The 24,948-nt window shown below is 35.9% G+C and overlaps 1 protein-coding gene across 8 annotated transcripts in view; it reads right to left on the bottom strand.

Moving 5' to 3' along the window:
* Positions 1 to 1,142: 1,142 nt before the first annotated feature.
* unc-104 (kinesin family member unc-104) overlaps positions 1,143 to 24,948 on the bottom strand; it is a 73,712-nt gene continuing 49,906 nt past the window's right edge. For 4 of the 8 annotated variants that reach the window (XM_089705513.1, XM_089705517.1, XM_089705515.1 and 1 more), the window contains 29 exons: positions 24,807 to 24,935; positions 24,200 to 24,400; positions 23,528 to 23,685; positions 23,011 to 23,155; positions 22,336 to 22,502; positions 21,456 to 21,570; positions 20,964 to 21,097; positions 20,383 to 20,594; positions 18,446 to 18,616; positions 17,793 to 17,930; positions 17,535 to 17,665; positions 17,086 to 17,250; positions 16,131 to 16,311; positions 15,435 to 15,525; positions 15,242 to 15,340; positions 14,654 to 14,866; positions 14,121 to 14,259; positions 13,772 to 13,892; positions 13,458 to 13,560; positions 13,055 to 13,165; positions 12,809 to 12,872; positions 12,039 to 12,151; positions 9,983 to 10,111; positions 8,372 to 8,489; positions 7,688 to 7,814; positions 7,094 to 7,298; positions 5,810 to 5,946; positions 5,331 to 5,432; positions 1,143 to 4,716 (listed from right to left, as the gene is read on the bottom strand). In XM_089705513.1, coding sequence (XP_089561639.1) covers positions 4,521 to 4,716; positions 5,331 to 5,432; positions 5,810 to 5,946; positions 7,094 to 7,298; positions 7,688 to 7,814; positions 8,372 to 8,489; positions 9,983 to 10,111; positions 12,039 to 12,151; positions 12,809 to 12,872; positions 13,055 to 13,165; positions 13,458 to 13,560; positions 13,772 to 13,892; positions 14,121 to 14,259; positions 14,654 to 14,866; positions 15,242 to 15,340; positions 15,435 to 15,525; positions 16,131 to 16,311; positions 17,086 to 17,250; positions 17,535 to 17,665; positions 17,793 to 17,930; positions 18,446 to 18,616; positions 20,383 to 20,594; positions 20,964 to 21,097; positions 21,456 to 21,570; positions 22,336 to 22,502; positions 23,011 to 23,155; positions 23,528 to 23,685; positions 24,200 to 24,400; positions 24,807 to 24,935 — 4,115 coding nt within the window. In that variant the 3' untranslated portion in view covers positions 1,143 to 4,520. The remainder of the gene's footprint in view (positions 4,717 to 5,330; positions 5,433 to 5,809; positions 5,947 to 7,093; positions 7,299 to 7,687; positions 7,815 to 8,371; positions 8,490 to 9,982; positions 10,112 to 12,038; positions 12,152 to 12,808; positions 12,873 to 13,054; positions 13,166 to 13,457; positions 13,561 to 13,771; positions 13,893 to 14,120; positions 14,260 to 14,653; positions 14,867 to 15,241; positions 15,341 to 15,434; positions 15,526 to 16,130; positions 16,312 to 17,085; positions 17,251 to 17,534; positions 17,666 to 17,792; positions 17,931 to 18,445; positions 18,617 to 20,382; positions 20,595 to 20,963; positions 21,098 to 21,455; positions 21,571 to 22,335; positions 22,503 to 23,010; positions 23,156 to 23,527; positions 23,686 to 24,199; positions 24,401 to 24,806; positions 24,936 to 24,948) is intronic. The other 4 variants (XM_089705518.1, XM_089705516.1, XM_089705519.1 and 1 more) reach the window with 4 other exon arrangements.

Raw genomic sequence — 24,948 nt, 5'->3', positions numbered from 1 at the left:
CCGTGGCGTCGATCCTGGTAATAAAGAAAACAGCAATGGTCATGCTTGTTATATTTTTAATCTAGCGCCATCTTTCGGTATTTATATATTTCGCGGTGATTCAAATGTGCATCATAAATTCATAATGGACCTTCCCGAAGGAATGTGATTTTTACGATAAAAAGTATCCTATGTTGCTCTCTAGCGACCTAACTTTCCCCGTATAAAAATCACAAATGTTGCAATACGAAAGAAAGAGAAACAAACATACACACTTTTGCATTTATAATATTAAAAATGTAATGTAATAAGGAAATATAAGACACGATTTAAGGAGTGTTTTATTAGGAAATTGACACTAACAGCGCCATATGTCCGAATTTGTCACATGCAGCGGGACGGCCAAGTCGAATCTCAGTTTTCGAGATTGCGCATTTTTCCATTTTATTGTATTTGCACAGTGTTCAGAGCAAAAATTATATTCATGAAATGTATTTAAAATGTAAAGATTATCAACATATTTGTGTAAACAGCTTTCCACTTACTTAAGATATAGACTAATGCTTTTATGGACTTTTCTGTAGGTATAGGTATATAAGATTCCACCATATATTATATTATAATTATCTCAATAAATTTTCTCAATCATATATTAAATTTAAAACTTTCCTCGAGAACTCAGTTACCCGTCATTGTCGAATATATGATGGAAATCGGTTTAGTTAATTCGAACAGGCAGACAGAGAGGCGATGATTTTATAATATGTATCTAGTATGTGCACTAGATACATATTATAAAATCATCTTAGCTTTATTTTATGGCTATTTTTGCCAACTTGGATTAGTTTTAATGGGGTTTTTAAAGATTGCCCTTTTTAGGTAATAGCCTTTTTTACTATACAGATAAGATAGCTCACTAATACCAAAATAATTTAATCGATCTAGTAGTTGTTGAGTTTATATGTTACGTTCAAAAATAAACAATATTTTGTCTCTTTATAATAGTTTACACTTTCTAAATTAATTGAAAGAAATGACCAAACTAATATCATATTAAATGGTAGGTACATAGATATTGATTACTCTCTTACTCGATTACATCTCTTATTCTACTTATAGTTAAGGAAACGGGAACAGGGATGATAGAATAAAACAACGGTATGGAAATTTTCAAAGCATTTTATTTATGACCTTTAACACTGTGTATAATATATTTTGATAGTACATTTAGAGCAATAAGTAATATTACCAATTATTACATTGTTCTTATTTTCATAAATTGAATGAAATCCATAAATTATATATAGAATATATAATTTCAAATATCGTTCTCGCCCAACAAACAACAATCACTATCGAATCACAAGGAGCCTCCTAACACGTCGTGAGAATAAAAAGCACTAAACAAAAGCTCCTTCGGCACTTCGGCCTCGTCAAAATATTTCAAAATAAAGTACATAGAACAGTCAACTTAATCATCCGCTACTCTATAAAAATAACAGTATAGCTTTTGAGTATACTCTATAAAAATATATATAATCCAGCTTAAGCTGCTATATCTAATTTAAAAAGGTCTTTCGAAATTTCAAAAATACAATTAGACAAGAAGCTCCGCAAAACTTATTTAAAAAAGAAATCTAACTAAATAATAAAAATATATTACATCCAACGCACGGCACTTCCGTGATCTTAAATTTCCTGCTATATTTAACTACGTAAACACCATTTTGCTATGCAAAATACATTATCCTAGTTCATTCGAAAAGAAGAGAAACATTGGAATGTATAAAAAATGACTAGAAAAGAACGCGTAATATTAGAAAACAATTTGAGATCCATAAATTATTATGAGGTAAAAAGACGATTGCATGGTCATGATCAACGTAACAAATTACACATTTGCAAACAATTAAGATTTAGTAAAATAATCTCTAGACAAGAGGTGCGCGAGACATATCGTCAAGATCTAACGAACATACAGAAGTGATTATAATATGTAGTCAGCTATATCGCTAGGGCTGTTCAAAGCAATAGTAGTCGATAGAAAAGTATCCAAGTAGTTGACGACACGTCCCCACCGAAACGAAAACTGCCCACAGTAAGTACCAATCAATTTGACGACAATGTAATAATAACGTATTAAGTTTCAGATAACACACAGCATGCCTAATTTGGATAATACTTCTTGACCTTACGACTATATATTTTATTTTAATCTAATTTATTTGGATACTCTAGTGTTCAGCAGGGTATTCGTCTACGAGTCAATGTGCAAGCCTGTGATCGGATTCAAAACACAAATATAAAGCAATTCGATTATTTTACTCATAACTGTAACACATTTATAATAAACGAAGTATTCAAAGACTTATTTACATCGACCAAAATTCACTTAAGCTTACGAAATTTTTCATGAAATAGATCTTAAAATTACGCTCAATAATTTATATATAGATTGAAAATAGTCACCTAGAAGCGATAGGACAGTGACAATTACGAGTTTACTCAACATTAATCGAAGCTGTAACAAGATTAAAATCGTTTGGACTTTGATATTTGATACGAGAAATGAAATACAATAAATCTACCGTCACATACATTTATCTAACTACGATGACATAAATTGTATCTGATATAACGAAGGAAAGAGCTATGTGTAGCGCGAGGGTAGATTACAATAAGTGTACAACGTAACACCGAGACATTTATTAACAAACTACTATGTGATTGTATGCACAGCATCATTTTATATGTAACTATGGCCTACCCTATCACGCAATACTCCTACGCCGCGTACATGACTAGAATATTCCAGAACGATTTGTGACGTTGGACACTTCCGAACTGAACCGTTACAAAACCATCACTTCTACGCCGATAATATTACATTAACCTACTTTATACAATCAAATTTAATTAACATGATAAAAGTAGAAATAAACAATAATCCGTAAATAAAAATTAAAATGTTCACTGGACACGTAAAGAGGGTCAAAAATTATAATCTCCTGAAACGCATATACTACATTTAACTACACATATTATAATAATGTATTTACAATCAATACTAGAGTGAAAAGAAACGTTACGTATGACGTCACAAGGACTACCGCCACATCGCATCGGCCCGGAGCCACAAAATATACTTTACCTCTACCATTCGGGTCATACGTATATACAAGTTAAATTACATCAATAACGTATGCAACATTAGAAGAAAATCTATACTTTTAGTAACATGTTGTTTCGTGTAAATTCATCTCACATTAATGGAGTCCACTCGACATCGCCGGATAATACTTTTGTGCGCAACTCTTTAAGACCATTAACATTATATTGCACATAATACATAATAGATAAAGTTAACATGATTGGCATATTTGTTGTCATTAAAGTCTTTGCATATCTAAAATCTAAGACTACCACAGATAAATAATTCGAATTGATGATTCGCATCTCAACTAAGCGTTAAAAATATTATTATCTACGTTATTAAGTATGCTCTAGTTAAAACACAATCTACATAAACTTCATAAGTAACAATAAATATCGTCGGCCTAATTTATCACAATTCATTCACTACCAACACCTGCTTTCGGTTTTAACGCGACCATAAGTCGACACAAATTATAAATCTATACTATTTATTCCAGTACGAGATTACAGTATTATAAGTATCAATATCTTAAATACAATAATAAAAATCTCAAAATTACAGATTCTAATTAGACTGACGATATGAGAAAAATTTGGCGAGAAATGTAAACAACATCGATGCAAAGACAATAACGCTAACAATATTCGTCTAAAATCGATTACAAATACAGTTCAAAGTTTATAAAACGTGTGCGTCCCGCGATAGATATTAAAGCCGGCCCTTTCCCGGGCTTCCCTAAACATACAATTATTGTTCTCAAACTCTCTGTAAATAGCTCTCGTACCCTCTCCCTTAGTGCACCGGTTTGGTCCCAACTCACACTTCGTCGACTCAAACAACCAAAGCAACATAGAACATATACATCTATAATCACTATAGAATAGACCGTATCTCGCATTAAATGCAATCAATTAATACTGTCAACAGAGATATATAGCGCCCCGTCGCGCTAAAATAATTTATACTATATTTATACAACTTATTTTAAACAATCGATAGATACGAAATGTCCTCGCTGACGCGGACAGGGAGTTTCGAATCACAAAAAAATACGACATTCACTCGTGATAAGCAAATAATCTTTGGTAACTTCATTCTACCAAACCAGTCACGTAAATTCGTTCGGCGCCCCGCTTTCGTTCGCTACTAATCAAAAGAGACGTTCTCTAGACAACATTCACACAACAAACACACCGCGGGCGGTTCCTTTCAACTGAAAGTTGAGTGTCACTTTCCATACGAAAAGCGGCACCACCGCCGCGTCCGATCAACGCAAGCCAAAATACGAATTCTCTTTCTCCTTCCAAGTATGCGAGGCTATAATCCGATCCCCGAGCGCAATATCGCAGCGAACGAAAGCGTGCGCGTGTGGTGTGAGCCGGCCTCAATATCTAGCGGAACGCACCGCGCGGACCGGCCTGTGCGCGTATTTAAAAAACGAGGATAGACTCCATTGTGAGGGTGTCTCATGCGGCGAGCGTTTCGAGGCCCCCGGGTGCGGGACCCTCGGGGCCCCCGGGACCCCCGGGGCCCGCTGGGGCCCCACCGCGCCGACCTGACCGCGACCTGTGCGCGCACACCTTTATGCGTGTATATTGGATTTGGGCCGAGCCAGGTGCGCAATCGCTTACGCTAGCGCGACAATGGCGTGTGTGCACTGTATACTTTTGTAAATGTAAAATTTTTAGTGACGATTTTAAGTAGATTAATAATTAAATATAAAACAGTAAAAGATACATTTCAATAAACAAGTAGAAAAAACTAATAGGGAACAAAGTATACAATTGCAAATACCCCATTGTCTATGGAATTGTTAAAATGTTAAACTACGTTAGCAATTTTATGAGAAATTCTACAAGCAATTATTCTAGAAGCTACTATTACAATTATTTAAAAGGAATCGTTAAAAACCCATTAAATTGCTGATAGGAATTGAACCCACGTATACGACTCCTCATAAAAACGAAAACTACTAAAAAGGGGAATATTGAGCATGATATAAATATAACTATTTGCAATATGATAAATTTCTTCACTTTATAAAAAAAATCACAGAAATCGATCAACAAAACAAAACTTTGAAACCAATATTACTTCAAACACATCAGCCATTGGGAGATATGAATACCTTCCACAGTATAAATGAAAAGGACATTTATGAGAGAAAACAATTTAGACAAATATCAATGCTCACCTTATCTGTCCGGCGAGTAGAGGGTTGATGGCGTAGAGCCAGTCATGTACTTCCTTGTCACCGAGTGTTTGCAGCAAGTAGCCACGCTCCTTGCTCACCACACTGGAATATTAAATGCAATTATGAATAAGGATTTTTTTTTATAATTTATAAAACAGTGAAAAATAAATCGGTCGTTTCTATTAGTAAAGGATTTTTTATTTTCTATGAGCTACTGACCTTAACGATTAAGATAAAAAGTAATAATTATGAACTTTTGATGAAGATTCTTGATTCTCATTATGATGATGATTGAATGAAAAACTGTTTAATTGGGGTATAGAGGATTAAAAAAACTAAATAGCAACAAAACAATGAGAGTTATAATGATTTATTGTGAATATATTAATGAAGATAGTGACAAATATTATGGATGGAGGTGATTAAAATTAATATAATGAAGATGAAGACTATTTTGAAAGATTTAACAAGAAACCAACCTGAAAGTGTTAGGCATGCGGACCATTTGCTCCTGGTCCTCCGAGTACTCAACGTGTGCATTCGCGAGGTTGATTAGAGCACGTTCGATCGGGTCACGCTCGTCACGGTACATGAACACGTATGGCCGACGGACCACCTGATAATGTGTAATAAATTGATTAAAGTTAGATATTCGTGTAGTTATTATTTTTTTGAAATGAATACCAGGGAGGAGGATTTTGTGATAGTCATATTTTTTGTCACGCTTAAAATTGTAAGGATTGATGGAACTCATGGGAAAGTAATGTTTTTTTGTATATTTTTAAAGTATTGATCCAGTACGAATGGGGTGCATTAATATTTACCCATCAACGACAGAAATAGGTTATACCAGAAATTATGAAATGTGGAGTCTATGTGGACCCTAGCTTAATGTGTTATTCATTCTTGCCGGTTCTTCTCCATAGATACTGCTTTCCGAATCGGTGGTAATTGTTAAAAATATGTAATGACGATTCGAAAGTGCTTCTAAAAGAAGTCTAATTGAATAAATAAATGTTTGAGTTTGAATAATATTGAATATTATTAAATGTAGGTTATAGCAGAAAAGGGGTTTGAAACTTTTTGTATGGACGCTGGCATATCGACCCGCCGCCATTTTGATTTTTTTTCAAAATCGCGGCGCACGATCAAAGTGGTATGTATGGATAGAGGACACATAGACGAACAAAAAATGTCTCATAACATAGTACCCTAAAGCGTCACATTACCGAGATATTTGGAGGTAAATATTCACTTATGAGTACAACGACAAACACTAAAAATAGACTTATTACGTGTCTATATGCATAATATTATCTCCAAATAATCACTCCCAGGTAGATTATTATTATTACAGGAAGAAAGTAGGTATTCATTACATTACTTACATTTTTGTGTAATGTATGTATGTTTTTATGTAATGAATCTACCTACTTTCTTCCAATAAACTGTTAATAATAATAATCTACATGGGAGTGATTATTTGGAGATAATATTATGCATATAGACACGTAATAAATCAATTTTTAGTGTTTGTCGTTGTACTCATAAGTGAATATTTACCTCCAAATATCTCGGTAATGTGACGCTTTAGGGTACTATGTTATTAGACATTTTTTATTTGTCTATTTATCCTCTATCCATACATACCACTTTAATCGTGCGCCGCGATTTTGAAAAAAAATCAAAATGGCGGCGGGTTTGATATGCCAGAAAGTTTCAATGCCCTTTTAATGTGGGGTCTGTGCGAACCCCGCACTCACCAGCCAGCGCTTCTTCCAGCCGTGCGTGCCGTGCTGCAGCACGTTGAGGTACCCGCGGCGCGCCACGGCGGCCGACACGCGCACCTCCTCGCACTCGGGCACGTACAGCGCGCCGCTGGGGCCCGCCAGCGCCCCGCTCGCGCCGAGCCCGCAGCCCCAACCAGACATGGACTTCTCGAGCAACGCGCGTTCCGGGGAGCACAGCCTGTATATAGGTGCGTTTGTGAACATACTGTATACACGCACATTCGTAGCATATTGTATACACATAAATTAGTAACATACTGTATAAACATACTTGTTTTGTGAACATAGATAACATATATTTTAGCCAGGTATATTTGGGGAGAAATACTTGCGATCGATAGAGAATAATAAAATAGAGCCTGTTTGAACACAAATTTTATAGTAACAAGTTATGAAGTTCATATTGCAACAAATTTTTACAAAAAAAAATGTAAAAAAAAATTGTTTTGGTTATAAAATAAATCATAAAGAGGTCATATAATCCTTCCTTAACAAAATATCAATCTGCAAAATAAATCTTCACCAATTTAATCTCCCTACCCTTATATTATATATAATTATACTCACTCGAAGCTACTAGCACTGTGTATAGAGGACAGCAGGCTTGGTGTCGAGATATCAGCGGACACGCCTTCGTCCACCGGCGTAGCGGGGGATACAGCTGTCTCTACTTCTTTGTTTGTGCCTATCCGTCCTGGAAACCATAATATTAAATACATTTAGAAAGAAACGAAAAACTGGCAACTAAGAGATAGTAAGAAGAATGTATAGCAAAATTTTTAATGCATTGTTTCTATCTACCATATATGCTATTACAAGACATGTTTAGGATCGGGGTAAACACCGAATTAGCAACACGAACCTGCAAATAAGATTTCTTTCATGGTCGTACCAAGGAAGACAAAAAAAAATTCCAACAAGAAATGAGCATTATAACCACTCCCACATATAAACGAACATTTTAAAGCTCTCTTGTCATTTATTTTTTTTTATTTCACAAAAAATTGAGCCAAATAAATCCCCACAATTTATCCACATTCAAAAATTCGAGAAAGAAAAGAACACATTAGTAAAAAAGAGGCCACTACAATCTACAGAATCTACGAGAATCGCAAGGGTATTCTTATATCTGTCAATTGTCATTAAACCCTTAAGATTATCGTATACACGCTTGCTTTTGTGCGTGAGCCATTCCAACGTTTGTATGAAGTTACCCTACTGGTTGTATCTGTATATTCCATTTATACGCACCCTGTATAAGCTTGACGAACTTGGTGGCGAGTTCCCGCTCGCGCGGCGTCATGTCCCAGCGCTCGGGCAGCTCGTGCGCGCTCTCCGACGCAGCTTTGGCCGCCATGTTGCATACCTCCTGGAGATGGAAACAATTTTGTATTACATATTTTATAATATTTCATTTAGAATTAGTATTTAATTAAATGAGGCTTATTTTGAAAATAACAGTCGAAATCAAGTTTATAACCAATTTATTATATAAATAACGTGGCAAATAAAAGCGTTGAACATATTGTTAAAAAAATTACTCATGGTCGCCCATTAGATAAATTAAAAAAAAGAACATATTTCTGTAAATGTTTACAAGTTACTCTTAAACTTAGATTACAAAATAAAAGACAGATGGAGCGTTGCCGAACTAAACCGAATAATTTATCGTCATTTCCATAAAGCTATGTGTGCTGTCATTTCGCCGTTGCACTGTACGTACACGGTGCTTCTGTGTGGGTGTTATGTTACCAGATATTGAAAATTTTCCCAAAATTTTCCCCGACTACGGAAGAAAGAGGGTTATGTTTTTCGAGTGTAGGTATGTATGTATAATATTTCTTTGACACGCCCTGCAGTATAAACTGTTGGGTCGATTTTGAGTTGTGACTTATGAGGTGTCATTGCAATCATCTGAATTATGAAGGTAGCTGTGGTGGTAGTGACGTAAGCTACATAAATTATTAGCAGTCATGTTTTAATTTTTATTTTAATATAAATTCGGGTTTTTGATATTATTTTATAATATTGTAAAAATTATTTTATCACCTATCTACTAAAGTTATACATGGACAAAATAATTTTATTCAATTTTTATTAAATAAATTACATTAAAAAAAGTTTTTATTTTTCAAAACATATGAATGCGAATAGCGGTAGTTTTTAGTCGTGAATGCGGGACATTTTGTTTTCATCATATCCATCATGTGTTCACATGAATTAAATCGCAAGCGAAAACGACGCTTTTTATAAAAGTAACAAAAAAATGTATAATGCTTTTTGAAATAATCTAATAATGACCATGAACTTTTATTGCACTATACAAATAATCACATTCACGATCGAAAAATCCAACAGCACTACCCCGAATATCTTTTAACCATTTTACCCCTAAAAATGGCAAATTCATTTTCAAAATACTGGCAGCATACGTTGAAGTTTTGAATTCCTTCGTATTTGTAAAATTATTATTTGTATACAAAATTAAATAAGCCAAATAATCTACAGAAAATCTGTAAAACGATGTTTTATCTTTTTGTTTGTTTTCGGGAACAAGTTTTACAGCGTTTTAATATCACAAGACAGCATTTTTTTACTAAAATATCAAACCCCTTTTGACGTATTGCATGACACTAGAATCGCTATAGCACTAGCGGAGGAACGTATTCGTTTTTGATTTCGTATTTTCTTTGACAAGGGCGATGAATGATTGACATGCTCCATCTGTATTTTATTTTGTAATCTAAGCTCTTAAATATTTAGAATACATTTCAACTAACCTTTTAAACGTACAAGTGTGTCTAAAAACACTCTTTTTAATAACAATATACTCTTAAATATTTAAAATGCATTCCAACCCACCTTTTCAGTTTTAGTGAAGTCATTAGGTGCAACGGTGTTCTCATGTCCGTGCCTCAAGCGCTCGCGCAGAGCGAGGAAGTGTCGCGTACGACCGACTTGTTCGAGGCGGGTCATTTTCTCCAATTCCCACTGGAAAATATTATTTAATTTAACCACAAATTTCTGTATCTTAAGAAACTTTATATAGAAACTTCATGTCGTCCAATAAAAATTGATAAGCAATTTTCGTTCAAAATGTTAAAACTTTATGTCTAAAAAGTAACGGAATCAACACACATAATATATTGACTCAATGATCTGTTCTTCTATAACAAAACTAACTTTATAACTTATGTTACTTTATAACTCTGCCTCTGCATTAAAATTTTAATTCTATTAAGCAACACTTAATTTCAGCACTAAAACTAACGAAAACTACACGATTCTCTCCAAACTGAAAAAGGTGTAAAAACTGAGTGCAAGACAATCATGCAAAAGGTGTTAGCAAAGTGCAAGAATGTTACATGTTAATACATAATGTCAAATCTCAATAGAATAGCGACCCTTATTATTTGATACATATTATGTAAACTTTAAATGCTCATAGAGCCACAGGTGCGTAGAATATATTATCTGTGCTGAATTATCAATTAACATCCCTGAAAGCAAAACAGCAAACACATTCCAAAGCAAGAAAAACTAAAGCAAGCCATATCAAGCATACATAAACTTTACAATATATAGAGCCAACTGTACAAATCATATCAGTGATCTACAAAACCCAACACTACAAGCATGTAACTAATATGAACGTGAAACAAAAAATGACAAAATATGGGCCAGTACACAAATAACTTTCAATAGCTATTTAGTATGAATGGTAGAGGAACATCGAGTGAGTGATTGCGCACATACTAAATAGCTAAGAAAACATTTGTGGACCTGAAATCTATCGATAACTTCCAGCGGCCAATGATAGATCACTTTGCGCCAAATGCGTTTCTGTACGAGTGAGAAAAAGGTTTCGTTAATGGCCGTTACTAGTGTTAGAGTATTCAATCAGGCTTTTAGCCATTTAATTGTATTTGAACGTGACAACGTCGTTTAATAAGAACTAAAAAGAATAAAAAAGTATTGCGAATTAATTTGTGTCAAATCGAGAATTTGATTCGAAAGTTAACATAGTGTATGTTCATGTTTATCTGGTATTTAAGAACTACTATCGTACAGTGAAATGAAATTCCGATATTGATGAAAATTTGTTGGAAATTAAATATTGATAACATAAGTTTTAAAAGGACGGGTTTTTTAACCTATATTCTTTTTTACTCAAAAACAAGATTAGACATTGTCACGTCAAATCGCTTTAAGAAAAATTTAAGTATCAATTCATTAATTTGGACATATTCATTTCGCACTACAAATATATATATAGCATAGCAACCAATAACGCTAACACTACTAGCTTTCGGACAAAACGTGAGCCACCAAACTTGCGACATTAAACAAATTTTGTACAATAATCGGCTCAATAGTTTCCTTAGTCCAAAACAACATTATAAATAAAACTCTTCGATTCGATTTTCAAATCGCTTTTATTATATTCGATAGTTCATCATTCGATTTTCAAATCGCTTTTATTATATTCGATAGTTCATCATTCGATTTTCAAATCGGTGATGGTTATCCGCCATGCACGAATCGGCACAACCGTCGACGTTCGATTTAAACCGGTGCGCCAGAGTGATGATGGTAACAACGACGCATCCGTCATGCACAAGTCAACACAACAGTTATAACTACTCACGTACCTGCTTCAGGGGCGATATTGGTACAATTTGGAGCAATTTCAGTTGTTCTCTAAATTGCCCCATGCCTACACACATCACAATTAATCTGTCTAGCCCCGGAACCACAGACACTATAGAAAATGTATTGTGTCTGAGACCGATCGGGCCCATTGGGGCTCAATGGGTTAAGGAGCCAATTAGGGGCCAATTCCATTGCCCTTGTTGCAGGTACGTGAGCCGGTCTATATCTACGTATAGTCTGTGGTTAGTCTGTGGTCAGTCTATACCTGGTGGTCGAATATAAGTGAGTCGCCGCGCGGCCGCCAACCGTGCAGGTTCTCCTCGCCGCGTACGTACGTGCCGCTAGTGTCAAGTACTCGGCGTTGACGGCGTTGTACTCCTGTACGGATTAGCGAGAGTTAGTAATGGTAGACAAACAAATGAATTAACGACTGATAATGCTATAATGAATTGAAAAGATGATAGCCAATCGAATTGCAGCCCACCACCACACAATTCAAAATAATTTCCACTAAGTTTCCGCTCGCAGCTTCGCCCGCGATCCGCGTGTAACCTACCACCACACACACACTTAAAAATATATTCCACTAGCTTTCCGCCCGCGGCTTCGCCCGCGTTCCGCGTTCCCGTGGGATCTCCGGGATAAAACCTATCCTATGTGTTAATCCAAGTTACCCTCTATATGTGTGCTAAATTTCATGTAATCGGTTCAGTAGTATTTGCGTGAAAGAGTAACAAACATACATACACATATACCAATCCTCACAAACTTTCGCATTTATAATATTTGTAGGATTCCGTTTGAAATGTCCGCTCTGCACGCACACGTGCGTATCCAGTTGCGTGCTACACACGCACACTCACCCACGCACGCACACACGTGTACGACTCACGGCAACGTGTACAGCGTAAACGGTCTCTAGTTACAGCACACATATACACACACACAGGCACGCGCGTGCTTCGCATGTGTGCTCATTGGAGCAACACAGCGCCAGACGGTCGCTTGTATCTCTACACACACACACGCACTCACCCGGCTCGAGCGCGCGGTGCAGGCTCAGCTCGTACACGCCGGTGAGCCGGTCTGCGCGCGCCGCCTTGAAATGAAATGAAATTAATTTATTCGCAAGAAAAGTGGTAATACGTGTTATGAGAGAACATGTTCTACACAATTCGCCAGTCTCAGCTGGCATGTGAATGGTTACATTAAGTTTGCTTGTTAAATTTTAATATAAATTATAAACATTTTATTAACGATGATGACAGAGATTCAAATAACCTTCGAGCCGAACAGCGCGCGCCGCAGCGAGCGGCCCGTGCGAGCCTCTCTGCCCACCACCACTACTGACAGGTCCTTCGTCACTATGGCCGGCCGGCCGCAGTTCTCGATCTGGAAGGATATACAAGGTGTCTCGTGAAACATGTTACGGCCTGAATAGGATCGATAGGCCCTACGATTCCCGTTATAGTGATGTATTAAAAACAGGCCCTTAATTTTTGTCCCAATTTTCTTTCTACAAAAACAAAGTGTGGATACACGATGCCGTGGCATATTAAAAGCTCAAAAAAATTTTTTTTTTCATGAACAATAGTGATGCGTTTGACTTTTGACAAACTCTGAAATTTAAAACAAGCTTTATATCTAATACACTATAATCATATAATATCATAGCGAATCTCACCTCAAGATAAGCGCTGAGTGTGATATAAACGACTTCGCCGTTAGCGCTAACTCGGTTGAGCAGAGGCGAGCCGTGAAGACTGCTGTCCCATGCGGCTTCGAACCTGTTATCATACATATAATTATGTATCAAAGAAAGGACAATTATTGTATTTCTCATTACAATCTTATTCACATCACAAAACGTCAATTTTTGTAAATTTATTTCTTCCATCGCTGATTAGATTGAACCGAGTAATTATTTGTCAAATGAAAAAGTAATTGCTATCTCTGAAATTAGATATAAAAAAATTATATTTTTTTCTATCTGCTTACCTAAACACAGCTCGGTCGTCAAGATTAGGTCTTTCTCCAGGGAACAGGCCAAGAGACAGAGCACCGTCTTCATCACCATCTGTTGTATCTTCATTTGCCTCAGGTGTATTGCGGATACGGCCTAAAAGGAACAAAATGTTCAATACACATATAATATGATTTTTACTACGTATATGCACTTAATATAGCAGTATTTTTACCTGAACATCTTTTGAGTATTGAAATAAAATTGATTTGAGTATAATTTACAAAAAGCTCATTAAAAAGTAGTCTTTTCTCTGATGTAATCTGCAACCTAAGATCTGCTTTTTTTTTCACAAAATTGTATATCAATAAAAAATAAACTTACCAACAACCAGTTCCCTTACATCTGTCCACTGCAAGTCAGACGACGGCTCGTGTAGAATCGTGATACGAATACGGCGCTGTATGCCCTGGTGGAGCAGGAACAGGCCGCGGCACGGCAGCTCGTCACTGTGCTCAAATACCTGGTAAAATTGAATATTGTGGGTAATTTCATGTATTTTGTGAATTGATATGGCTAATAAGTTGTAAAATGTAACACTAAATACAGGATAAATGAATTTGAATGTGTTTTTGAGATGGGAAAGGAATTGTCTTAGTTGTATTTAAATAAATTATTGATAAAAAGTTTCATTGTTTTGTTTGATTAAAAGACATAACAGATGATAAGAAATATTAACAAATATTGTATTCAATAAATGTTTATACAAAATTTGGTTAATTGCCTGTATGTCTGTAGTGCATATTTAACTTAGTTTTATAGGTATATATAAATTTGAAAGAAAGATTTAGTAATAATAACAGTAGAAAATTAGAATGGAAAGAGATAGAAAAAAGGAAGAAATGGAGATTACTCACCGCAGGCACATACTCCCCACTAGGCGCGAGCTCGCAGATCTCGAACCAGACCAGCAGATCGTGCTTCGAGTGCAGGTGCGAGGAGCAGCAGGGCGGGGCCACACTGGCGGCGCCCCACTTGGGGCTCCGCACGGGCGCCGAGATGGGGATGGAGGGCGGCAGCATGCGGCGCGGGGGGGTGCGCCCCGCCGCCGGCCCGTCCTGCTTCGCGTCCTGCACCCCATTGCCAGATTGTAATAACACACGCCGCAACTTGCGCACACACTTGTGTAAATGAGAAGAAATAATATCAAAGTGGAAGTTTCGCAAACTGCCCGCTTCACGGGCAGACTGGAGTAAGCATACACCCCACAACATTGCGATATACTTATGTAGAAAGGTATGAATATCAAAATTGAAGGTCCTCAGACAATCGTGCACTTGAGCAAACATTGTTAAAACTTAGACACCAGTTTTAATAGTAATTTTATCATACCATTTTATGGTATAAAGCAATGTGACTTTCTGCAGTTAATTTTTAACATGAACTTATATCAAAACAAGGGCAATTACAAAAAAAATATTTTAACTTTTTAACTTATAGCATACCTTGTGTAATGGATGTTGCTGGTAGTGTCCGAACACTTCAAATACGATTGGTTGCGTCTTGATATATTCCACGAATGATTTCGTGACGGGCACAGTAATCTATAAGGAAAAAAAGACAACAGTACAATAATTCTGTCAATCAATAAACATATATATTATCAATAATTTTATTCATAACAGCATTTAAACTTACATTTTGTACATGATAGAAGCCAAGCGGCGTGTTTTTACCGGCGTTCTTAACTGGCTCTGTTGAGAACGCGTCTTCGTTGCGATGCAGGAAACTATAAATCAAAAAAAATTTATAAGAATTAAGTTACCGGATACTTGGAAACTGTACTTTAAGCACAGTTCAGGTACAAGTTAAACTTAGAATGTATTTACGTCGAATTCAAACGTACACTTAATCATTTTAGCAAATCCATAAGTAGGTATATGATTTGAAACGTTCTTTGTTAATATCTTTGCTAGATAGTCTATATTTCCAAAGAAGCCTTCTTTTAACGTGAACTCTTTTTCTAATTAAAAATGGTTAAGCATGAATCGGGAAGGTTTGATTGAAATTTGAACTGTGTTGAGCACCAATAGCAAGTTTAATTGAAATAAGTAAAAAACTTCAGAGATCTCTATCTCATAGATCAAATATATGTTATCCTTAAAATAATTTGGCGGATTTTTCTTCGATTTTTGAAGTGAAAACTTCTTTAGCGGCGTTGAGCACTTTTTCTGTAATGGGTATAAAATCTTAAACTCGCGTCAGGACACGTGACCTGATCGAAAAAGCGTAAGACGGATACCATTCCAAAATATCAAACATGCTCAACGTTAATAATCAAGTTTTCACTTCTGCCGGCACTCCCCCAGTGCAACCCGTCTTTTTTTTTCTTACTTGAACTGGCAGAACACGTCCGCATAGTCCGTAGCAACACTGTGCGCCTGCAGCACGGTGACACGGAACGTGAACTCACGACCTGGCGCCAGGTGCTCAGGCAGTTCTTCCTCCTTCAGCTCGGAGGCCAGGGAACTGTCTCCGCGACCGCTGTCTGCGTCACATTCTGCGGCTGCTAGTTCTGAGGATAGGGTTTAAGGTCAATTGGTTATTGGGCATTTGATGATAGTTCTGCGTGAAATCGTGGAATTATTGTTTGGAAGAGGACCTAACGCATGTATTGATGGAATGTTCCCGTAATGCAGCCTACCGATTATCCGAGTGTAGCAACATATTAAAAACGTTTGCTGACATTAACAGTATTTTATCTAACCCCCATGCGAAAGAAATAAAACTTATCATCAAATTATATAAAATAAGTTTCGCCTCGGATCAGTCTCCTTAAATTTGTAGCTAGATATAATTATTCAATTACTAAATTTATGTATTAGCGTGTAAAATAGTTATAAGTATGTGTGTATCTGAGCGACATATTCATATTGTGATTAAAGCTTGTTAAATAAAGATAATAAAAAAAATATTGTTTGGAAGATAAATAGCCCTGCTGCTAGTTCTTATATCCACAAAGTTCCACGACGTTCAATAGGAATCAAATATGGTTAGTTTAATCAGTTAGTTAAATACAATTGTTAGTTTAGTAAATTGCGCAGAGTTTAAATACTTTGCGACTAGTTTCAGACACTGTAGTATCTATCTTATGAGGTCAAAATACATTTATTAATTAAATATTTTACAGTAAGTTCCCGATGCTTATTTAGGAGCTAAAACTTAACCGCTTCAGAACCCCCGTATCAGTTCATAGAAAAAACTGTTCATAAAAATTATTGATTTTGATTTAACATGTCACAGAATAGAATGTGAGTGAAATTAAGAAAACAATATTTCAACTCCTTACCTTCAATTTTGATATTAGAATCCTGTTCAGGTCGATCCTCTAGATTCATCGCATTATTTTTCTCCACAGTGGATAAGGTCTTCAATCGTGACCGAGTTGGCACGATGTCGTCATCGAACGAAATCTTCGCGGACTGCTTCACGCCCGCTACGAATTCTGAGTTATCTATGCAAAAAATACAAAATTGCAATAGTAATAATAACATTGATTTGTAAAATAAAATGATAAGCTAATATAAATTTATAAATTTATTTGTAAAGCATTTTAATGCCGTAACACCAAAGAAAAACAAATCCATGTTAAGATTATTTAAAAGAAAGTAAATGTAGCAATGTATGTTTGATCCTTCGAGTTATCTACGTAACAATAAAATAAATACATGTATATTTGGTCCTTCGAGTTTACTTTGCAAATACTTTTTAGCCAGGAACGTAATCTATAGCACTTACTTTTCTCAGCGTCGACTACCGCCTGTACGGCTACACGCAAGTAGCCCTTCACGTCTCCTTTTTCGTTCACTATGGCCACCTTGTGAATGAGGGGAACCGGGTACAGGAGGTTCGAAAGGTACACAAAGCTCCTGTAAATATTATTAAGATTAATTTATACATATGACTATATATTATACTAAAATTTTATTTTCACTTTTCATTAAAATAATAAAAATTGTTCAATTATTATATAAAGTTAAAGTGATCATATCTTACCGTCCAACTAAACGGAACCACGGGAATCGGTCGTAGAATGGGTCACCACCAGTAACTGACTCGATGTTATGATCTGGTGAAGTCGGTGACAGTTCGGCTTCGTTGTGATACATCTCGCGCATCAACTCCAAACGTTGCCTGTCAAAATTGAATCTTATGGTCATACCATTAAGTTTCCAATTCGCGCACCTAATCTAAACGTACACGTGCGTAATGAGTAGGTAAATACATTTTATAGCATCTAAAGCTGTAGCACATGCGAGCTTTAATAATCAGAAATGCTAAATAATTTCGATTCTATAGGATGCTGCTCAATAATATACCTTACAACCAATGTTACATGGACTAGTTTTGCTTGCTATTAGTGAAACACTTACACATCACATATGTGGAACCGCGTGCATTTATTTCAAAGTAACCAAAGAACGCACCAATTAAAATTCTTCTGAGCTTTGCAAAGCGATAGTGGAATTAACGCAAACAACACACACTCGACGATCACACGTACACCCATAGCGGTGAAAAGCTTAGCGTGGCCGACTGCGACCAAACATGAGCAGGCAGAAACAAAACGGGCTATCCCACAGCCAATGCCTATCCTGTACGATCAAATTTGGTCGGAAACGCCGTTGTTTCTCCCTTGAGGTACAAACCTCGAAGGCAACAAGTTGGCGAGCGAGAGGCGCGTGTGGTGCGCGGCGGCGGACAGGCACTGCAGCAGGTCGGGGTCGGCGCGGGCCCCGCTCGCCCGCTCGGGCTCCTCCTCCTCGGGGCACGCGCCCTCGTTCATGTTGTATATCTGGCGCATCAGCTCCAGCCGATGGCTATGGAAATATACGCCTTGGAGTCTAGCAACCCGTAACTGACCTAACTCTGCCAGTAAACAGAAACTTCCAGTAACCTAACCTATCTCTCCGGATATACGAGCCCCTTAACTAACCTAACCGTTCAAATATCATATCCCTGAAACTAACCTAACCTTCCCCACAACACTTCTGTTAACCTATAGGTTAATAGGAAAAGATATTTTCCACTAGCCTAAGCCCTAAGACCACAGACTTAACCTCAAAAAACTTTTTCCAGTGTTTTTCGATTGATGTCGAAAGTTCACACGGTTTTAAGACCAATGTAGCCAGCGTCACCGCGTCATAGATATATTTGTATACATTCGAATAAAAAGCGTTTGTAAAATAATATAAATAAGCAGCAACTAAATCAAGCGCTATATATTTAACGTCGCCAACTATATGTTAATGTCTAAAATGTACTTACCTACGACATTATAGTATAGTATATTTTTACAAAAACAAATAAATATATAACAAATAAAAGGCTACAGCATAAATTATTTAACGTAGTGGTTTAAATTATAAATTATAAAAAATCATTGTAAATAAATGCAAAATAAAACAAAAGTAAATAAAAAATAATTGAAACACTAAAATAAAATACAATAAATATTAAACCAAATAAATAAGAGGAAATGTAGCGAAGTTTTTACAGAATATTTATTATTCCATTGAGAAAAGTAATACGTATTGGAAAGTTTAATAATCGTAAGAAAATCTAATTTATTTTTGGCCAACTATTTATATTATTATTATTCAACAACTACATAAATATTTTCACATACCTAATTCTAATTAGTTAAATATAAAAATCTAATAAACAGCAAGTTTCACAGTGTGAGTGTCAAGAAGAAATTGCTCTTTATAGAATGTATTAATAAAACAAAAACATTCATCAGTTTTTTAGAAGTGACGTCATAATACATTAAATAATATTACATTTCCCACACAAAAAAAGATTAAGATTAATAAAATATATAATATAACCTATCTTTTTTATTCACACAACCACATGCATTCAGCCTATTTAACAATAGGCATAAATCCATTCAAAATTATTTTGTTTATGCTCACTATACATTTACCTGATCTACATTTACATTATATATAATATCTATGTGTAATTTACATCTACTTATCAATTGATACCTATTTGACTTACTATTTTCCAAAATTCTTTACATTTAACACTATCCATGCAAAATCCAAACAAAATTTCTTAAACAATGACTAAAACGATACAGTCACTCACACATTACCACCCATAAAATTCAGGATTTAAAACTTGATTTAGTGATTATACCATCTATTACTTTACAACCAGCAAAGTCACGGGGAGAAAGCCTCCCAATCAAATGTATCTTCCCCTACTAATTTATCTTTTTATCCGAGGGGATAAAAGGGTACTTACCGCAACTTCTCGAGCGTCCAATAGTGTGTAGCGCCATTCTAGTGTCGGTAACTTCTACAGCAACCACAGTAGGTGCGCTGGGTCTATACTCGTCGTCTGCGTCATCACGTGGCGCTAGTTCCAAAAAGTACACCTATCCTACCTATCTACACTACACTTAACGCATCATCCATCACTACCACATCACTAATGCGCTAACACCTACTTCCACATATCAAACACACACACCCACACAAAACCCCCCATTTGATGATTAATATTTGGTATTTTTCCCTTCCCCTACTAATTATGCCATTTATCCGGGGGGATAAAAGTATAAGTGGGGACTTACCGCAACTTTTCGAGTGTCCAATAGTGTGTAGCACCATTCTTAGTGTCGGTAACTTCTACAGCAACAACAGTAGGTGCGCTGGGCCTATACTCGTCGTCTGCGTCATCACGTGGCGCTAGTTCCGCGGGTAGGGGGGAATAAGGAGTGTCGGTGAGGAGTGTGAATTGGAACTGCACTTTCTTGCGCAGTTCTACGGATATCGCGTTCGCTTCCTGATTGGGGTGAGGAAATAAATTAGTGTTTTAAGGAACAATGAAAAATACACCTGAGACAATTTTTAACCCATTGAGCCCCGAACCGCCCGATCGGTCCACGACACAATAGATTTTCTATTGTGTCTGTGAATTCGGGGCCTGAGTTATTAATAGAGGTATTTTTTGTGATCAGCTCCATTTTTGTTCGAACGTTAATAGATTGTTTTAAGCACACGTATATAAAAACAAGTGACACATTAAAACTATAAAAAAAATCGTTAACATTTGTTATTGGTTGTGTGTCCTAATAAACAAAAAAATATCTCTCCTAGCAAAGACACATATTCTATACCGTTAACTTGTTAACCTTGTTTTTCAAGTACTAACCTTGAGGAAAATAGCATTTCCCCACAAATCATCACGTAGCGATGTGAACTGATGATACTTCCACTTGCGGAAGGCCCACGCCGCTAGACCCACTTCGCGGGCTGACCAGCATTCCGTTTCAAATAGTGGGTTCACTGTGCCAAAATAATTATTTTCATTAGAATATATTATGACCATCCAGAAAAAAATATTTCAGTTTGGTATATATTACAATTAATGTTTTAGTCTTTATAAAACTGTAAATTTTGAAATCGTGGAAACCTTTTGTAATCTACGTAGGAGTAGGATTGCTTCTTTATATTTTTAACAAGAACACATTTCACAATTATTGTTTATCATAATATTATAAGTAAAATTTATATGCTCCGCAAATCACAATACAACCAACAAGATTACAATAACATATTAAGTTGATTATTTTGAAAGTATTTTAATACTGAAACTATAGTCTCAAATCAAAATTATACAATTCACGTTTTAAAAAATACTTACCAAATATATCTTCATCATTATGGAAGTCTTCAGGCGTGTAAGAGCTATACATAGACATAGTCACGCTCTGTTCCTCCACTTGACGTTGCAACGCGTCGATACGCGCTTCGTAGTTCTGTATTATATTAATGTAATTTAAAAGACAAGACATGGTAAAATAATTAAAACACAAAAAAGTAAGTCAATTATGAGCCACTCAAAAAGCACTCAAACTAAAATGAAGTAAAAAAAGGATAACTGGTGATGTATACGAAATAAATTACTGGGCGCTCGATTCCTGTCATAATTTTGTCCCAAAAATGCTATTAAAGAAGATATGCAATCAATGTGATCAGAGGCATGGCGCATGTCTACTCGCTGATGCCATTGATCACATCGATTCCATCACGTCTTGGCAGCATAGTCACAGGCGTCCATGGTAAGCCCATACGTTCCATATTTAAGTACGGTCCATATTCAAATACATAAATTTACATATATTGCTCAAAAAATTTTTGCTTAAATAAAAAATCACTGAGTAGGAAATTAATCCCTACTTTTTATTTATTTATAATATTATATTCATATATTTATTTTTATTATATTATAAATGCTAAAGTAGCTCTGTCTCTCTATCTCTTCTCCACGCCTAAAATATTAAACCGATTTAAACGAAACTTATAATAACAGATAGTTTGAGACCTGAGAAACATATAACATATAATAGAACAGTTTTTGTCCGGAAATCGAACAGAAACTGAAACTATGCTATTTTTCCTTATTGCCAGTTTTAGGCGGGTAGCTTTTATTATTTACATATTTACATAAAATCTCTTTTATCAAACATAATCTGTAATTGAGTTTTGAGTATATAAAGCGATCAAACACCCTTAAATCGGACCTTTCTCTGCTCCTCGAACTGCTGGTCAGCGTGTTCCTTCTCCTTGCGGAACTGCTCCTCGAGCGCACAGAGACGTTTCTGCATCTCTTGCTTGAGATCGATGCCTTGCTTCTCTAGTAGCTCGCATTGCGCGAAGTCCCAGTCTACCGTTTCGGCTGCGCTTTCTTCTGTTTGAAGGGATTATTTCAATTTTGATAGCATTATATGGATCATCTCGCAAAAATTAGGTAATCTACTTTTTATAAAATCTGTATGCTATTTTTGAAAAAGGTTCATCTTGAAGAGCGTCAGCATTACATTTAATAGAAGTAAATTTTGAATTTTTGCCACATTGCTACAAAATTCGAAAGGTTTAGTTTACACTTAATATATGCACAATAGGTATAATCAATACAAATTTTCAAAAGAATTTACTCAAACTGAACAGACAAGTGCCTATCATTATCAAAACCCTGCTTCAATTCAAAAGCATATCTATCTATCTCTCTCGTTCTATCTACCCGTCTAACTATATACAAAATATTGGTTATTAAAAATTTCTTCTCACGTTAATTACTTTTGTCTTGAACTAAAGTATAGCAAATAAATCATCTGAATGGATGGACATAGTAAACCCCTATGACCAGCAAAACGTTTCCCCCTGTAAAGAGATAGAATATTTTAAAAATAACTCACTTTCCGGCACTTCAGTATCAGTAGTGTCCGTGATCAGTTTGTTCAGCGGCTCCTCTCTCGGTTGTCCGGGATGCGTGAAACGGAACACGTGGTTCTTGCCCAGGATCACACGGGACCCCGTTTTCAGGATTATTGGCTCGTTTACCTGGTTTGGAGGGTATTAAGATTTATTTGTGGTATGATTAGATCTTTAGAATATAATTATTTTGCTTGTAAACGACCGAATAAGTGGAATATCGTATTTGGTTGAGGACAAAGAATAATTCAAAAATATTATTTTGACTCAAACTGAAAAAAAACTAGCGTTCCAAGCCATACGAATATTTTAATTTTATATTAATTTCATATTTATTATATTTCATTAACGATTCAATTTGCAACGTTAGTCATCTTTTTAATAAACTGGTGTTTCAAGTTTTTAGACTAAGCATATTTATTTTACATTTATCATACACGAGTCAAATTTTAATTCAATCAAAAATCAACTCTACACCGTACAAAATAAAGCTCAATTCACCTCTCGTCCATTAACATAGACCAGCGCACCACGATGCGGTATCAGACATATGACTCCATCCGTGTTCTCGAAAATGCAATGCTCGCTGACTATATGTGAGCCGGAAAGTTGTATGTCTTGAGGCACGTTCGCTTCTGCTGTACCAACGCGAGTTACACCTGTATAAAATAGGATTAAAATATGGGCAAATTAATATGCTAAGTTAGAACAAAATTCTATTAGTACTAAATTATGATTGACTATAAAAATATAGTGTTAGAGGTAACTTTGGATTGAATATTTTTGTGGATGAATAGTTGTCACTATTTCCTGTCCGAACATGCTTAGCTGTCGAACACTATAAAATGCCGCTATCCTTAGAATATTAACCCGGCACACTCCAGGTACATACTCCAGGTATTTTTCGACAACAAAATCATGATTGTAATCTATTTGGTGTCAAAATGTAGTGTCTTGACATGTATTTTTTTTTGTTTCGAGTTAAGTTTATGTTTTCAGAATAAATGCTATTCATGGTGATTACCTAAACAGCGGGTACTACGTTCTCATATAACACACATATATGATGATTATATTTTTGTCAATTTCCAGAATTCATAATGCCATATCTTAGCTAATGTAGATATATATTTTGCACCTTTCTATCAATAATATACAAAAAATCCAACTCACCATCCTTGATATAATAAATGAGGCACTCCGACAAATTAGGGTCTTCATTCAAATTGACCAAATGGGGTGTTTTCTTAGGCGAGTATACACCTACAGTGATCCCCTCCTTGACCGCTAGACCCATCTCAGCGAACACGGCTTCGCGTTGCACTCGGATTTGTTCCGTGCGTTTGAGTTTTTCCTCCCAGGTCTCGTTTAATTCTGTGCAGAATAGATTAGCTATATTGCTGCTTTGTTATGGAGATTAAAATATTTATCGGGTTATACAAAAAACAGCAAAATTTTTGAAAAAAGTATAGTATTGAAAGGTCAAGTTTTTTAATTACTCATGGACCTGCAATGTAAGAATACATGTCTTCCTTTTGCTCGCCATTTTTTAATTAGACAGTACATTAGACAGTCAATTTAACGGATAATTCAATTAAAATACAATCTTCTATAAAAATCAAATGAACAAGTATCACTATCAAGCCTGAATATTTCGTTTTCACGACACAAAATTTTCACATTTTCTTTCAATTTTCAGTATCTTCTTTCGATCTTCTTGCGCTATGGCAAAGGTTCTTCTGTTCAAATGTGTCTAAACGACCAATAACTACAAACTTACCAGCAATAAGTTTCTCAGACGCTTGCAGTTGGTCCACCGCTTCCTCCGCGATAGTCGTCGCCGCTCGAGACAGTTTCGGCGACATCATCTCTTCTTCTTCTGTCTTCTTGCGCATTGGCGATTGATCTCCTGTTCAAATGTG

The sequence above is a fragment of the Colias philodice genome, chromosome 17 (genome assembly GCF_061535455.1).
Source record: "Colias philodice isolate Cphi_HAF_F1 chromosome 17, ilColPhil1 Martin Lab GWU primary, whole genome shotgun sequence".
In the NCBI taxonomy this organism is placed as follows: Eukaryota; Metazoa; Arthropoda; class Insecta; order Lepidoptera; family Pieridae; genus Colias; species Colias philodice.
The sequence above is the reverse complement of the archived record's forward strand: the minus strand, read 5'-3'. Positions and strand labels throughout refer to the sequence as shown.